At 33.5% G+C, this 17,432-nt stretch overlaps 2 protein-coding genes across 3 annotated transcripts; both read left to right on the top strand.

The window, feature by feature from the left end:
• Positions 1-310: 310 nt before the first annotated feature.
• LOC117330366 (ubiquitin-conjugating enzyme E2-17 kDa-like) lies at positions 311-11,673 on the top strand. Of its 2 annotated transcripts, none has more exons than XM_033888600.1 (6): positions 311-581; positions 2,317-2,380; positions 3,701-3,732; positions 7,048-7,125; positions 7,375-7,480; positions 8,015-8,511. In XM_033888600.1, exons 1-6 carry the CDS (start codon positions 555-557, stop codon positions 8,218-8,220), a joined length of 513 nt encoding a protein of 170 aa, XP_033744491.1. In that variant the 5' UTR covers positions 311-554; the 3' UTR covers positions 8,221-8,511. The 2 variants fall into 2 exon arrangements, with proteins under 2 accessions (XP_033744491.1, XP_033744499.1); XM_033888608.1 differs by lacking the exons at positions 7,375-7,480; positions 8,015-8,511 and adding exons at positions 9,292-9,394; positions 11,006-11,673 and having other exon boundaries at positions 319-581.
• A 1,533-nt stretch (positions 11,674-13,206) lies between these two features.
• On the top strand, positions 13,207-16,253 carry LOC117330350 (ubiquitin-conjugating enzyme E2-17 kDa-like). Its single transcript, XM_033888570.1, has 6 exons — positions 13,207-13,468; positions 14,119-14,182; positions 14,646-14,677; positions 14,987-15,064; positions 15,253-15,358; positions 15,599-16,253. The coding sequence occupies exons 1-6, from the start codon at positions 13,439-13,441 to the stop codon at positions 15,736-15,738; spliced, it is 450 nt and encodes a 149-aa protein (XP_033744461.1). The 5' UTR covers positions 13,207-13,438; the 3' UTR covers positions 15,739-16,253.
• Positions 16,254-17,432: the final 1,179 nt, after the last annotated feature.

Below are 17,432 nucleotides of genomic sequence, written 5' to 3'. Positions count from 1 at the left end.
TCTGGACGTTTTTCGTTATATTTAGGGTAAAAAGTAACCTTGTTAGTCCAAGACAGTGTATGGCGTACAATCGTCCCTTCCACAAAATCCGTATTGAATATAAATGCAAAAGGATATACTAGTAATGTAAAATGATAAAATATAAATAATTTTCACAAATCAATCACATTATCGGAATTTATTCCAGTTAAATACTGGATGTTGGTGCCCCAAATGTACTGCACATGGACTGTAGGAACACATATTCACTGTCGGAAGCCATTATTCAAATGAGACTAAATTCAACTCCTATCTGCATATTCCACACACCTGTGGTGCATGCATTGTGCAACAGCATGGAAAGCATGCGACTTGACACACCTGTCCTATATTGTATAAATAGCATTCGTGATTGATTGCACATTCTCAACCGATTATGTAAAAAATGTGGATAATATTTTACATGATAGACAGTTTTTGGCTGATATCCTTTACACAGGAAGGTTGAGGATACCCGATAGCCAACGTCCTGGTTTGTGTATGGGTTGTTTACTGGTGGCTACAGAGAGATCATAATGGCATCTACAAAACGACTGAAGAAGGTAAACTCGTTTCTCTTGTTGATTTTAGTTGTGATGCTGTTGATAGGAGCTAACAGATTAATTTATATATATTAGTAGTTAGTGATCTATACTAGTAAACCGTCATAATGAAACGAATTGTAAACACTTCAATGAAGGAACACGGAAACATTTAAAGTAGAGAAGGGCCTTTTTGTTTGGAAATAATGTTAGTTCTGCTCACAAAGTATTTGCTAACGTAAGAGATCTTATAGGGGAATACTTATTTTGTATAGCGAGTAAATATATTTTATATTGCATACCATATTTTCCTAGTTTTGTTTCAGCTAATGCAAAAGGAAAACAATATCCTGTCTTACAGGAAATAACTCAATTTATCAAATTACTGTAATTAGACGTGTCACTCTCCTACTTGTATTAGATTTCTTGTTTTTGTTCCAGTTGTGTCCACCAATTCCTAATATTAAAAAAAACCTATTTTGATTTGTAACATGACATATTATTCTAGGTGTCTATAGAAACATTTTTGATATACCTACTGCTAATAAATGAGATTTTCTAATGTTATGAAGTCAGAATAAAAATAATGTTTCGAGTATATGTTCACTTTGTTTGAACTGATAAATATCATATTTGCGGTAAAATCAGCAAAATGTTTAAATGAAATACAGTTTTATTTCCAGCTCCAATAAATTGAAATTGATAGTGTCCGTATTCCTTTGATAAACGATTAATTGTGTTTAACATATCGGTTAGAATGATGATTAATTCCGGTCAAAGTTCTATCTCGGTTAGAGCGGAAGTGATCGGAAGGACAGCAGGAACACATATTATAGTACACAATCAATAATGTTTCTAAGTACCGTTGTGTATCGTCAAAGTTCTTTAGTCTAACTTCGCCGAAAAGTCACACTAGTAAATATTACTTTTGAAGATGATTTGCACCAAATGTCAAATATTCAAGCTGTACCATATAGCTGTTTGGACCATCTTGAATTCAGCAATGCTGATGGGGGCCAATAGGGTTGAAATTGAAAAAAAGAAATAAATAAAGGTCCTAAACAGTTGCTAAAGTGTTGATAAGGCGTGCTAAACGCACAGTGAAAAAGGCGAATTTGATTATTGGATTTTTGAGAGAGAAAAAACAAGAAACAAAAAATAAAAAATGAAAACAACAAAAAGTGTGTATATCTATCATCAGTAGAAAATGAAGATGGAACTATTACACCTCCACTTCCAGATTTTTACATTTCCTTCGAACTATTCTGAGTTGCCTCCGTTGCCTCACGGGTATCAATACTATAGGACCTTATTACCACCAACGCGACCTGGAAGGACAGAACAGCTTATGCTTTTCACATTTCTGTTTTTTTTATTGGTTCCACTGATGTAACTCTCAAATTGTATACAAAGGTTCTTATATTTTGTATTTTGTAAATCACCCATTTGATATTTTTAAACTTATTTGTACCACTTTTTTCATTGTGCATGTGTCGTTCTGATTTTGAGCGAGAAATATATTTCCTTAAACATTTAAGTGACCTTATTTTTAATGAAGGTCTAAGATCAAAAGTTTGTAACAAAGATGACTTACCGTAGAACTTACCTGTTAAGTACCCTGTAGAATCTTTGTTGATAAGTATTTATTTTTAGATAATAGGTAATATGATAACGGCATGCTACGTCAAAAATGTTCTTAACTCGCTATGTCATCAGATGTTTTATTTAATCAAAACTCACCCGATGTGGCGTGTAGGAGCTGCTATTGATGACGCGGGACCCGCCAGAGAACTGCTCAGCAAGCCTTGTCAATGATGACCGTAAGCCACCTCAATCATTTATTTTGTCTCGCTTTATTACAAGGCTATAATGTTACCAACTAATTTATGATTTACCAGCGATCACTTTAAGAATATGTCATTAACTGGATTTGATCTAGATATACGTTCTTTTCCCCTTCCGCTCACTTACAACCTAATCGGACTGATATATACTTCCCAATTTATAAAGTGTTCTGTCACAAACACACTTCAACACTTACGCAACACTTCAATCGGATCAATCAATAATACTTAACACAACAGTAGTTTCAAATGTGATCGAACCACTCGTAACTATTGTAAATTCAAGAATTAACTACAAAACGTATTTAAAGCACAAATTATTTTATCGAATTTATTTACATTCCCCCTCCTACTCTTTTTGTTGTAACTCGTGATCAATAATGACAGTTCGTTTTCGAGTTGTTTCCCATAGGACTTTGGGTATAGTATGTGGTAGATGTGTTCACGGACTAAACTCGGGGATTGGTTGTTTATGTTATCAATACTTAACCAGAAGAATGAGGTTAGTTGAAACCTACTAGAGATATTACATAAACTGCCCTCAAATTTGTCGAAACAAGTTTGTTAAATAGTATGATTTATAACATAGTAACATAAATGACGGAGGTAGACTTTTTAATGACTCCTGCCATGATACTACCTCGAAATCACGATCTACGGCAGATACTACCTCGAAATCACGATCTACGGCACCAAATCGCCTAGCGAGAAATACCCGCAGCTTATACCACTGCGTCACATCCACTTTTTTTTATATTTCATTACATAAACCATACATTCACTACCTTTCACTTTAGCAATCACTTCCATAACACAACACACGTTTAATCTGATTAAAAGGACGTTGAAAAACATTAAAAAACCCACCCAAAACCCCCCAACAAACAAACAAAAAACAAAAACAAAATAAAACATGTATCGGTTCCCTTATAGTTTACTTTCTCATCATTACATAGTTGATCTAGAGCACATAGGCATTTATCTATTATTATCACACAGCTTTCAATTTGATTTCAACAGAAAATTATAATTAATCAATTTCTTTTTCATTATTCATCGTTTACTTTCCAATTAATCATAAACAGAACGTTTCAATCGCACAGTGATGGTCGCCCCGATATCGTGACATAATCACAGTGACAAATCGTCTGAGATATGAATACCTGGATCGCTTTGCATATACATACATGGATGCGAATCGTACACATGTAGCAATTTTCAACACATACATATGATGCAATGTGTATCAAAACCGAATGATGTATATATTTATTTCCCCCATATTTTTATTTTCAGTTTTTCATTGGAAAGCATCACTTCTTGGCCCGGTGAGTAAATTTCACGATATTTACGATATATCATATCATTTTACACGTGATTATTTCACGATATTTAAGATATATCACATAATTTTACAAGTGATAATTTACACGATTCGAAATACACATTGCGGCTGTGAATTATAATGACATAAATGAATATATAAGCGATATCCCCATAATTTCATAAAATGACACTCATATCTAAACAGCGATAGGTCGGAGGTCGAGCTCGTGTGCCACAATTGATAGAGTTGGAAAGGTGCTAGAACAATTCCAATAACATAGTTTATAACACGCAAAATATTTATTTTATTGAGATACATAATAACCAGTAGGAAAACCGTAAAAGACATTACTGTTGGGACGACTGCTGTAAACTTAATAATTAGTATAATCATTTAAACACGCTACGAAGCGTAATGTTTTTAAACACTGCACAAACAAGTCTGGCTTATTGAAGACCTGCCGTCTTCCAGACATTGTGAATCAATGGAGAGTTTTTAATGTCTGTTAGTTACCTTGAACACAATCCACCTCAATCTTCAAACATAAAAGCAAGTAGTGCGGTCACATTCGTAGGTTTTGTACTATTATGCGTGAGCCAGCCTGTAATCATGTTCATACAATAACAGCATTTTCTGTATACTTCCTACCTTCAATGGAAACGTATGGGTAATAAAAACAACTCCCTGTTGTGGCCAATCGTGATTACATGACCATGAAATGGTGTGTGTGCAATGGACTGTAGTAACAAGTGCTGTAAGAATGGGAAGATATTCAATATTAACATTTTAATTTTTCTTAATCAATAAGTAGCGGGTTAAGATATACTAATGATAAATTCTTTTATCTTGACAGGGTGACATATTTAAACTTTCGTCTCGTTTTCAATACGGCCCTTTAAAAGACACATATATACAAGTTACAACAATTACATCACATTAATACTTTATAAGACAACACTTAGAAATAAGATACATAAATAACCTGCCAATAATTAAGATGACTAGTACGTTATAATAAATCTTCATAAGAATAAAGAACAAATATGTCAATTACCAAAACATAATGTAAAAAGTAATACCACAACTAAAATACAGACCAGACAGCGGGTGATTGGGAAGCCGCTACCAAACAAGCTTTTTGGCAGTTGTTTATAATTAAATTGATATTTTGAAATAAAATAATAATGTCTTCATAATAACAATTTGGAACAAAAGTGTGCATTGCATAAATTAGTTTGATAATAAGCAATATCACAGGATACAGACAAGAGAGCAGGAGATTGGGTAGCCCCTACCTAACAAACTCTCTGTAGAAAATTAATTAGGCAAAATTAGGTGTAAGTATAAAATAAATATGTTAATGATTTAAACGAGATGTAAAACCAGATGTAACCATAATATGTATCACAGGATACAGGCCAGAGAGCAGGTGATTGGGCAGCCCCTACCTAACAAGGCTGCTGTACATAGCATATTTAAATTAAAGAACGGCTAGTACTGGTTAAAACCTGGCTAACATAGGTAAATGAAGTTTGCTTTAAAGATTACACATTTTCTTCAATTATAAAAATGAAGACAAAAAGCATCCATTTCACACTCTTAAATAGTGGTGGTTGGAGTTAAAGTATCATTAATATATGAAATAACTCTTGCAGCTCTTTTTTTGAAGGATTACTCCAAACTAAACTGAAGAACAATACACGAAATTCTGTAAAACGACGGTATAATGTTTTTGGGACACCTCTAAGGGTATGGATTTTTATTTTTTTTAAAGAAGTAATGATGATGTTTATACAGATGAAAGGATAAAAAACATAATTGAAAATGATGATTTCTAAATTTAAAATAATATTTCATGGAAGAGTTTATGATATTCAGGAGCCGTTTCCTTATATAAAATTGCAACATTAAAAAAAAAAAAAAAGATACAGAGGGGAAGTACTGGAATTCCTAAGGGATTGATAATTCCTTACGAATGAAAATGATTTCAGTATCCTGTATCTTTGGCACATCTTGAAAATTACACTGAAAATGTAGTAATTTTCTGCCTCTCTCTAGCTTCTGAACACGTTGTTTCTCGTCTTTTGTTCTAATCCTTCAACAGACACTCCTTACCTTTCCAGACACCGGATCTGGATAGTAATCCAAACGTTTCATACAATAGAATTTTCCTTAACCTTTCGTTTTATTTTATGTTGAAATAGCACTAAAACAGAAATTCACTCCACATGAGAAATATCTTTTGTGTCGTTTAGGATGCATAATGACAGTGTTGTAAGTGTTGAGCCAAGATTCCCTGGTACTGAGTAATACTCGTACAGGTAAATTTTAGAGAAAACAAGGAAGAAGATGAGTATGGGGACTGACAAAGCATTTCCCCCCACCCAATCTTTCAGTTTGTTCGACGCAAGACGTATTCATTAAGTCAGTTATTGTGTCACTCGGGGCTTATTACACCCCGTCTTCGCCTTAGTACTCGAAAGCCATGCAATGACCTATACGTATAACATGACTGAATCACATAACTTTCCTGGTATATTCACAGGACTCACATAAACAAAGTATGACGCTGTCTGTTATCTACATATCAGTACATGCCTAAAATAGCTCATCATTTTTGGATCAGCGTTCGCGAAATCATGTATTCGCTATTATGTCTGAAGAGGTACTTGAGCGAAATGAAGTATTCGCGAATACTAACTGATTTATAGTATATGTTAGAGAAGAACGGATGCTGTTTGATTGAATTCAATCTTAGCTTGCTAAATAAAGACCATTTGTATTCAGTTCACCATTCCAAATTAAGAATACTTGAGACTTATTCTGAGAAACAGTAATGTATACTGTAGTTTTAGTTAGTAACGAATGAAAATTATTGTACAAAACACACAATTGAATGATAAATTTCAATATGAATTCAGTAATAGAGTGCATGACAAATAATGAATATCAACTTGCATCATACAGCTGGTAGTCCTTCTAGGACTCGTCAGGGGTGCTATTAATTATTTTCATGTTCTTAAATATTAAAATAATTGTACATTTATTGAATATCATAGTTTCCATACACTTTCTTTGTAACGAATGAGGATTGACCCGTGTTTTTAACAAACAATTCAGTCATACTAAATAAAAATATAGCTCGCTTCGGTGTCTTTCAGAGAGACAGCCTCTTTTCAATTTTGCATACTCCTACATGTAATCTTACAAAAACTGACGAATCATTTTCATATCTAATTTGTATATATATATAAATAATTTTAAATGTACATTGATTCGACACATGTTGACAGTAAATTAAATGTTTGATATGAAGGAAGAAACACCCTATGCTGGAGGCTCCTTTGTTCTAGACATCAGATTTCCAGCCGAGTATCCATTCAAACCACCACAGGTAAAACTGCATGCTTACTAGTATCTCATTCTTCATATGCATGATTATCTCACTTTGCGGAGTCTACCTTTGTGGAATTTTCTAGTTAATTCAGTTATTTTTATATAGCTTACTAATCTAGAATACTTAACTTAAGGCTTTAGTTTAAACAACATCACCTTAGTATCAGTTACACAAATATAAATTGTAGTTAGATGTTGCTTAATGATGCGTCTTTGCTTTAACACTTTAACATGTAAATAACACAAGGTAAAGTTCGAAACCAAGATCTACCACCCAAACATCAGCGTTAATGGCCAAATCTGTATGGACATCCTGAGATCCAAATGGTCAGCGGCCATTACAGTTAGCACAGGTGGGTAGTGTTATACAACCTCATACTATATTTTTGTATTTCATATCAAGTATAATTTGAAAATATTCTATTTCACAAATATTTACAAAAGGGATCAGACAAGTAACGTCTCATTACATTGCCGCAAAATATTTGATGCAAGGTTGATATTGTCCATTTTGATTGAGATGAATAGCAGGAAAACCTAAATGCAAATGGTTTCAAAAAATAGAAACAATTTCAGTAAAAATAATCATAGATAATTGTATACATAGAGATTGTTAGCCGGAATGATTTTCCCCCATGTGGCGTGGTCGATGTCTCCTCGCCATCAATTCCCTTCAAATTTTCTGTCATAGTTGGGAGTGTGAATGAACTTTTGATCAGAACAGCAAGTAATTATATAATAAAATCAGACAACGTATGAGTCGTTACTCACAATTATGAGTGTACATTAACAATATTTGGTAAATATAGCTCACAAATCAGCATTATAAACCAAAGTACAAAACTAATACCGAGCTAATTTTTTTATCTATTTTGATCTTTTTTCAGTGTTGTTGTCAGTAAGTTCTCTAATAGCAGATCCAAATCCCCACGATCCCTTTGTGCCGGAAATTGCCGAAATTTACCTAAACGATCACGAAAAGTTCACAGACATAGCGAAAGAATGGACCAAACTGTATGCATGTTCTGCTGTAACTGCTGAGCAGGATTTGACAGAAACCAGCTCTTCGTCAATGAGAGGTGAAGTCGTCTGAAAGAAGATAAACTTGTACACCAATGACTGTACATTATTCAGTGAAGTTGAGGAGAAACCTGTTGAAAAGAAGAATACTGCGGCGTTTGCCAAGCTAGGGACATTACATTTCTGAGGGTGGACTACTGAATTGGTTTTGTTAACATGGCACTGCACTAGTTTGTTGGTTTCTGAATGCTATTAAAACGAATCTGCATTTTTAATAATGCTTTAATGGCTTCTAAATGAAACGATGAATAAAGCAAACGTTTTCTGTGATAAATGCTCATTGTATGCGTTTCGACAGGCCCCGTCCATATAGTGGATCCTTTATATAACGCTTCCCATTTTATTTTCTACCCTGCTTACTGCAAGGCTATTAACCTTTTATTCTTTTCCTAAAGTAATTTACAGCTCCCTCTTGCTACATTACGAATAACGTTTGATTATCATACACGTGTGACCAATAGCATTGAAACGATTCTAAGGATTACTAAATTCAAAATAAAGACCATAATAAAGGTTATCAGCCTTAAAACAGTGGGGTGCGGTGTGTTACTATCTAAATAAATAGATGAAATATTGGTACATAAATATAGATATAAGAGTAAATGATATATATATAGGCTGGGCAGTTCGAGTCCTGGCTAGTATCCGAATCACGGTTTTATACATTATCTGTATACGTAGTTGTGTATTGTGTGGTTCAAGTAACAATGTAAAGATTTTACCAATTTGGTATTCGGGAAATCGGAATAAAAGTTATTTTACATTGTTTATTTTGTACATTGTTGGGTTATGAAAAAAAACAACAACAAAACAAAACAAAAACACACACACACAAAAACACTCAAACTTACTGCTAGGAAACTGACAAAAATATGTTTATAGAAGGAATGAGTTTGTGATAATCTTAATTATAGTTTTAAATATACAGATAAAATCCAGCCATGCACAAATAGTAAAAACATCGAATATCTCTTCCTTAAGAACGCTGAGTAATCATGTAGAGATTGTACTTTTAATTACATGTATACCGTTTTAACATTTTTTATCGGTTGCAACATAATCCTATATCCTTAAAATCTAAAAGGTGAAGTTTGAAACCAAAATCTATCATCGACACATCATAGATGGCGAGATTTGTATGGACCTTCTGCATTCCAAGTGGCTATCGACATTTACAATCAGTACAGGTAAGTCTTTTGTGTTTGATTCCCAGTTGTTTGAGTTTTTCTAAGTTAAGAATACTGTCTCTCCGTGAAACAATTATCATCATTATATGAGCGGTACAAACATCACTGGTCAAGCATGCACCAGCCCACTGTGCTGGATACTTGGTGATTTTGAAGAATTTTCGGGAGAGAAATTGGGAAAAAATAAGCGCGGTACAGTAATGTCGGTAATATTCACGTGGATTTAATTTCGCTACATTTGTGGTCATTAGATATAACCCGAAAAAATATACCAAGCGAATATTTATATATATATATACATGTGTAGAAAGGTTTTCAAGGTGGTGTTGTACGAAATTTAATAGCCGCGAACTGCCACAAATATAAGTTCTGGATTGATTTTAATTAAAGTGAAGTAAAATGTTTCCCAATTGGAGCACCTATGTCACCGGTTAGCCAGTCTTGAATGATACATTCACATAATTACCGAAACAAATTCGTTTGTTCCTTATTTTTATTGCCGATATCACATTCGGACTGTTATTGGAAAACTTCCGGGTTCTTTGATTACACAAGGTAATAACACCTTTAAATCCTTATTGTTTGATTTTGTGTATACTGGCGGACAGTGACGGTATGACACACAACTGTTTCCTTGGTTACTTGATTTTGTATACACAATGTATATTGACGGTGTGGTACACCTGTGTCCTTCGTTGTTTGGTCTTGTATATATTGACGGTGTGGTACACCTGTTTTCTTTGTTGCTTGATTTTGTATTTATTGACGGTGTGGTAGACCTGTTTTCTTTGTTATTTGATTTTGTATATATTGACAGTATCGTACACCTGTTTCCCTTGTTTGGTCTTGTATATATTGACGGTGTGGTACACCTGGTTTCTTTGTTGTTTGGTTTTGTATGTATTAACGGTGTGGTACACCTGTTTTCTTTGTTGTTTGATTTTGTATGTATTAACGGTGTGGTAAATCTGGATTCTTTGTTGTTTGATTTTGTATATATATTGACGGTGTGGTACACATGTTGTCTTTGTTGTTTGATTTTGTATATATTGACGGTGTGGTACACCTGTTTTATTTGTTGTTTAATTTTGTATATATTGACGGTGTGGTACACCTGTTTTCTTTGTTGTTTGATTTTATATATATTGACGGTGTGATACACATGTTGTCTTTGTTGTTTGATTTTGTATATATTGACGGTGTGGTACACCTGTTTTCTTTGTTGTTTGATTTTATATATATTGACGGTGTGGTAATTCTGGTTTCTTTGTTGTTTGATTTTATATATATTGACGGTGTGGTAATTCTGATTTCTTTGTTGTTTGATTTTGTATATATTGACGGTGTGGTACACCTGTTTTCTTTGTTGTTTGATTTTATATATATTGACCGTGTGATACACCTGTTGTCTTTGTTGTTTAATTTTGTATATATTGACGGTGTGGTACACCTGTTTTCTTTGTTGTTTGATTTTGTATATATATTGACGGTGTGGTACACCTGTTTTCTTTGTTGTTTGATTATATATATATTGACGGTGTGGTAATTCTGGTTTCTTTGTTGTTTGATTTTATATATATTGACGGTGTGGTACATCTGTTTTCTTTTCAGTCCTTCTTGCCGTTAGCAGTCTTATGGCAGATTCGAATCATCAGGAGCCGGAGTTCGCGCTGAGAGCCAAAGAATGGACAGATATGCATGCACGTCCGTGTCATACACGCGAACAGATCTCGGGGCCACCTTCAAAAAGTTCTGACATTGATTGATGGCCACAATGAAATATATTGCTGTATTATTTTCCTGTTATTATGAAATTATTAACTATGATAAATTTATGTATGGTTTCCTTTTAGCACAAATTTCCCGTATTAATATCTGAGTTTCCACGTACCTCCAAACCACCGGTGTAATCTTAATTAACACGTGCCTCGAAACCACCGCTGTAATCTTAATAAACACTTACATTTGTACCTCGAAACCATCGCTGTAATCTTGATTAACATGTGCCTCCAAACCACCGGTGTAATCTTAATTAACACGTACCTCTAAATTACCGGTGTAATCTTAATTAACACGTACCTCTAAACTACCGATGTAATCTTAATAAACACTTACTTCCAAATCACCGTTGTAAGCCCGATTTATATAGAGTGACCGATATTGTATGTCAAATAAGTCAAGTATTGTAATATCGTTGTTTAAGTGATTCCATTGGCCTACTGTGCATGTATAAATTGCCATTTTCAATTTCTTATTTTGTATAAAGCTATCAATTTGCATACTTGTGTTGTCTATACTCACTTAACGCACTGAAAAAGTGTTCGTTAAAATGCTAGGTCCAATCTTAATTCTCTACAAACCATCATTGAAAGCTGCAAATAAATTACACTGTCATATTTAAGAAATGCGAGGTTTGCTTTTGACGAATAAATAAAGCATATGTGATATATTTTTTATACCTAGCACTCATTAAATGATAACACAATGGGATGTCAGTCTAGTACATTACTGCAATCATACCTATATATATATATGTGTGTGTATATAATTTGTCCTGGACCTTTTAATATTGTGTTGTGACAAGACACGATTTAGTATAGTGAGTCAGTGGTGTAATTTAAACTAAATAAGCATGTCGTTAATTAAATGTACTTAACACATTTGGTTACTCATACAATGTATACACATATGTGATGCTTTATACCGCATATAGGTTTATAGGTATACATATACATTCTGCTATTTTACTATACACTGCTAATAGATAAGTTTATAAAATGTATACACAACATGTAATAATGTTATGCTGTATAAGTAAGTTTAGTATCTATATTACGATAAGCATATTATGATTATCAGGGGATATACAGCAGAGCGCTGGGGGTATTGATTATTGATAATACCATGTGACAGACTGTTATTATTCACATTATCGAGAGTTACATAGCTTTCTCAAATCAATTATCTTTGCCTTGGACACATTTCATATCTCTATACTGCAGCGTACGAGCCTGTATTAAACAAAAATCCAACCGTAAGAATACCGACATTATAACGAAACCGAAATTCTATTTGTACAGAGACTTCAGAAATAATATAAGGCGTAAGACCAGGTGTTCCGGAAAGGTAGGCGTCTTCTGCTTTATCGACGATACCGACAAAGCAGGCTAAATTTGGGCTCAGCAACATTCATATCATAAAATATCATAACAAATAACTAATTCAAGTAATGTCTAGCATGACTTCACAAAGGAAAGGATTCAAGTTATGTCTAGCATGACTTCACAAAGGAAAGGATTCAAGTTATGTCTAGCATGACTTCACAAAGGAAAGGAACATTTCCAAATGAGATCGTGATGTCTTCATATACATGTATCTCTTAAAAATCTCACAAACTGAGAAATAAGATTACAACACTGATTGAACAACAAAGACAATCCTAACCTCTGACAATTAATTAAACAATGCATCATTCTCAATGTCAGATAAATATACATTTCATTTAACCTGGCTTTCTGTCCGGTAAGCTGGTATATGCACTGTGTCTAAAGACGATATAGATTACATAAATTACAATAAAATGAATTGCATTGTAACAGTTAAGTAGGTATTGTTTCGCTTTTGATAAAATATCTCTAATTTCTAAAAATCCATTACCTGAATGAATCATATAATTCAGTGGAAATTCCCCACTGTTGTTCTATTTTTAGTAGCAATGTAAACTTCCAATCTTAAATATAGCAATGACATTGATTTCATTTTGACTCTACAGAGTTGTATAAAAAGTTCTGTCTCGAAGCCAAACCTGTATATTGACAATATACACACGATAAACACATATACCTCTACATTGTGTATTATAATCGATCTTTGCCTGGCTGCCGGTTATGTCCAATCACAGACAGTGGTGACGTGTGTTACTAAAGATAGATCACGTGTATTGTAAAAAGGTGCGGCTTTCCCTCGCTGTGCGTCATAACTAGTAAATATCAGACAGTTGCACAGATCTTTGTTTCTCTAGACATCCTTCGACACCGACACAATATGGGAGCGAACACCAAACGACTGAATAAGGTAAAACATGGCTTTTGTGAAACTATAACGGTGGCTATATCAGAAAGGTACATATGCTTATAGAGCACATTGTAGAGGCAAATTAGATATAAAACATCATCATAAAACTTACAGAATGAATACGTTTCCTTGGTATCCGGAAACAGGTTTTCCCTAGCTCCTCCCCTTCCTGAATAGTATATACATTAGAGAGTGATCATGATTTGTCAGAGATGTGTCTTATTAGTCGTTATACATTGAATTTTCATAATTTGCAGTGATAGAAAAATATCGAGAGAATAACTTTATTTTCGACTTGATTTACCTATCAACAATATGTTAGTATGTAGAATTACAACCCCCTCGAAAGATACTCTATACTTTATAAATCGTACTAATTATGTTTCATAGGTATGCATTGATAATCTCATCTATTTTACCTCTGGACAAGTTATTCTATATCTCTCTCGGGGCATTCAAAGTTGGCTGGCAAAGGTAGTTTAGATTAGGGATAATTTCTGTATTTATATTTACGTATACTCATTATTCCGAGACTATTTAATTTTGTTAGCTTTTGTGTTGCACTGACACTCCACACAAGTGCTATCGAGAGAAAATGTTAGATACATTATATAATATATCAGCCACAAGTATTAACGTGTTTTTTTCAGGAACTAATGGCAATGCAGAATGATCCACCACAGAATTGTTCTGCCGGGCTTGTTGGCGACAACAGTGAGTAGATCATACGACTGTAATTAAGCATATCGTATTTCATCAGAATATCATAATATCTTTTTATTTTTGATATTGATTAATCAGCATAAACTTAATTATCTATTATGTGATTCCCCTTTATTGGCGTTCTCAGCTGGTGTGTTTTATGCACAACATTTTGTCTAACATTGAAACACTACTCGGTAATGACAATTTTTTCTGACTTAGAAGTGCATTTTAATAGCTGCCAAACATTTTAAAATTTCAATGATACCATCTTGATTTGCGTCACCCATTTTTGTGTGTTTTTATCAATGAAGTTTAATGAGATAGGCGACATCCATGACAGGAATTCTGATACTTATTTTGATGCAAGTTTTTATATCCATTTGTGTGATCTCTTCTTCATAGTTCAGCATTTGACAATTTGTATGTAAACTATTTAATTTTTTTATTGACATTTCGTTTTGTTTTATTGCAGTATATCATTGGCAAGCCACAATAATTGGCCCAGTAAGTACAGTTAAGTTCATTAGATAACTCACACCCTTTTGGTAAAACTAACTTTACACATATTTTATACATATTTAAGTATTTGTTGCACTGGAAGGAAAGGCTACACTTTATGTGGGGCATGAATTGTGACAAAGTGTGTCGTCACATGTAAACTAAACATTATACTTAGAATAATAGTCGATTAATATTTTCCTCACGTATTGCTGTGTTAATTTGTGATTAAAGTAAAACACACACAGTCATAAGAAATACATATTGAATGTATTTGTTAAACAAAATTATTATTTATATTCTATTTCCTTTCAGGAAGATACACCGTATTCTGGAGGAGTGTTTTTCCTGGATATGAAATTCCCGACAGATTATCCATTTAAAGCACCGAAGGTGGGTCATACAATTTGTTAAATGGGTTAAGGGGTAAAAATTGATATCATTTCCTTTGTCAAGTGTGTAGAATTTGATAATGCATTCTTACATATAAAGTTAACGCTTTCTATTTTGCAAATACACCGCATTTCCAAATTCTGTGTTAAGGATGTAACAATAAAGGAAAAGTTTATTCTTTATTCTAGGTCTCATTTAAAACAAAGATATATCATCCAAACATCAACAGTAATGGAAGTATTTGTGTGGACATCTTGCGGTCACAATGGTCACCGGCCTTCACTGTAAATAAAGGTATATTGTTAACGGAAACCGAAAGTAGAATATCGTACTTAAAATATGTTTATAAACTGAAAAAAGATACAGTGCAGTTTAAGTGTTTTTGTGTTGTTATAAAATCAAATGATAACTTATCGATATAATGATGCTAGGTTACAATGGATAAAATCCATAACTTGGTTTTTGTAGCGATATATGTAAGTTTACATTATAGGCAATTTCACTTAGCTTATATTGTATATTTTCACTTTTCAGTTTTATTGTCGATAAGTTCTCTAATGGCAGATCCAAACCCTGCTGACCCATTGGTACCAGAAATTGCAAAACTATATGAATACGACCGACCAAAATACAACGCAAATGCAATGGAATGGACCAACAAGTTCGCACGGTGAAAACATTTGAAACGGACAAACTTGACCTATCCAAATAAATGACCTCATACAGACGTCAAATTCAATGGCATATCCGGACGCCATTTCCGTACCAAGCCATCTGTGATATATTTTAACAAGATGCAATGTGTAATTTAAAGCTTATGTTTAATAATATCAATGATAGAACTTTGGTACGTATAACACCGGTTCTCGTTACGGTAATTACATCTATAACGACTCGGTTAGCCCGAGTTCCCGACTTTCATGTTATAAGTTTATGCTACGCGAGTTCATCAACAACAGACAAAACCTGGATTTTAGATAACACAAAAGGATTACATAAAGGGAAGAGAGTTTCTAAAGTTATCAACATTTCAATTTAAAGCATTCATATTGAAATAAATCTTCTTGTTCGAGAAAGTTTATTTGATATATTTTGCAAGCTTATTGACAAACGAATACCTGTCTATGTATGTTGTATACCTGTATTGTGTTATATGTGTTGAAGTGTAATAAAGTTGTTATTTGTGATACTTACAACGTTTATGATATTATTGGAAAGTTTCTGTGTACCTACATCGATCAAATTATTAATCTGTGCAATATTAAGTACATGTAATAGTTAGATATATCTTCATTATTTGGCATCGAATGATTCCAACCCTTTTTAACAATAAAATAGACAAATATACACTTATATACAGCGATATAGAGTATATTTTATAGTGTCATCAGTGATACCAAATATATTTCACGAATTGGGCTAATATTTTAATTGTTTTACGAGTGAAAGATATATATTTGTATATATATATTAGCCGCACGAGTGAAATATACTTGATAATACTGAACATTCTGTTAGGTATTCTGTTTATTACATGCTTTTAGAAAATGTACCGGTCAGCTTTTAATTTTCCCCTTTGTCGTTTATAAGCAGTGTTTTGATAGGTCACATTATGGAAAGTGATATTTTTCACCAGTGAAATAATATCACTTTTATTTAATGAATAATTTTTGATATTTCACTAGTGAAAATGAAATATAATGGGATATCTGATATCACATTCAATTATCACATAAAATGATTGTACAAGAGACACACAAGGTAAAGCTAAATAATCAAAGCTTTGTAGTATTTAAAACTGTTACACATTTCCCAAACTACTCGTTTTAATGGAATCCGTTACAGTTACAATTATAATGACGTTTCCATTATAATTTCGGTTACTTTTATCAGAACGGTTTCATTTAAATCTACAATGTACTTAAAATTAGACTTGTTATTTCCGCTCCTCTACAATACTTTACGATACACTTCAACACCTTATTATTATTGTATTGCAGTGTATCGTATCGTAGAGTATCGTAGAGGAGTGGAAATTTTGGTCTGTTTTTGCTTTACGTCCTATTAACAGCCAGGGTCATTTAAGGACGTGCCAGGTTTTGGAGGTGGAGGAAAGCCGGAGTACCCGGAGAAAAACCACCGGCCTACGGGCAGTACCCCAAGTAGGTTTCGAACTCACAACTCAGAGGTGGAGGGCTAGTGATAAAGTGTCAGGACACCTTAACCACTCGGCCATCGCGGCCCCGGAGTGTAAATTACAAGTCTAATTTTAATTAGATTGGGTTTCTTTTATAATGGTTTCCTCTATAGTTGCGGTTACGTTTATAATGGTACCTTTTAATAATTATGGTTTTCTTTTAAAAGTCAA

Source organism: Pecten maximus, chromosome 1 (genome assembly GCF_902652985.1).
Source record: "Pecten maximus chromosome 1, xPecMax1.1, whole genome shotgun sequence".
NCBI lineage: Eukaryota > Metazoa > Mollusca > Bivalvia > Pectinida > Pectinidae > Pecten > Pecten maximus.
Note: the sequence above shows the minus strand (reverse complement) of the source record. Positions and strands in the feature narration are given on the sequence as shown.

Bases quoted from the DNA above. Each gene is read 5' to 3' on its own strand.
- LOC117330366 (XM_033888600.1), top strand. From the start codon at position 555: ATGGCATCTACAAAACGACTGAAGAAG. The intron at 582-2,316 runs GTAAACTCGTTT...TGTGGCGTGTAG, and splicing joins CTACAAAACGACTGAAGAAG to GAGCTGCTATTGATGACGCG. The intron at 3,733-7,047 runs GTGAGTAAATTT...TTTGATATGAAG, and splicing joins AAGCATCACTTCTTGGCCCG to GAAGAAACACCCTATGCTGG.
- LOC117330350 (XM_033888570.1), top strand. From the start codon at position 13,439: ATGGGAGCGAACACCAAACGACTGAATAAG. The intron at 13,469-14,118 runs GTAAAACATGGC...TGTTTTTTTCAG, and splicing joins ACACCAAACGACTGAATAAG to GAACTAATGGCAATGCAGAA. The intron at 15,359-15,598 runs GTATATTGTTAA...TTCACTTTTCAG, and splicing joins GGCCTTCACTGTAAATAAAG to TTTTATTGTCGATAAGTTCT.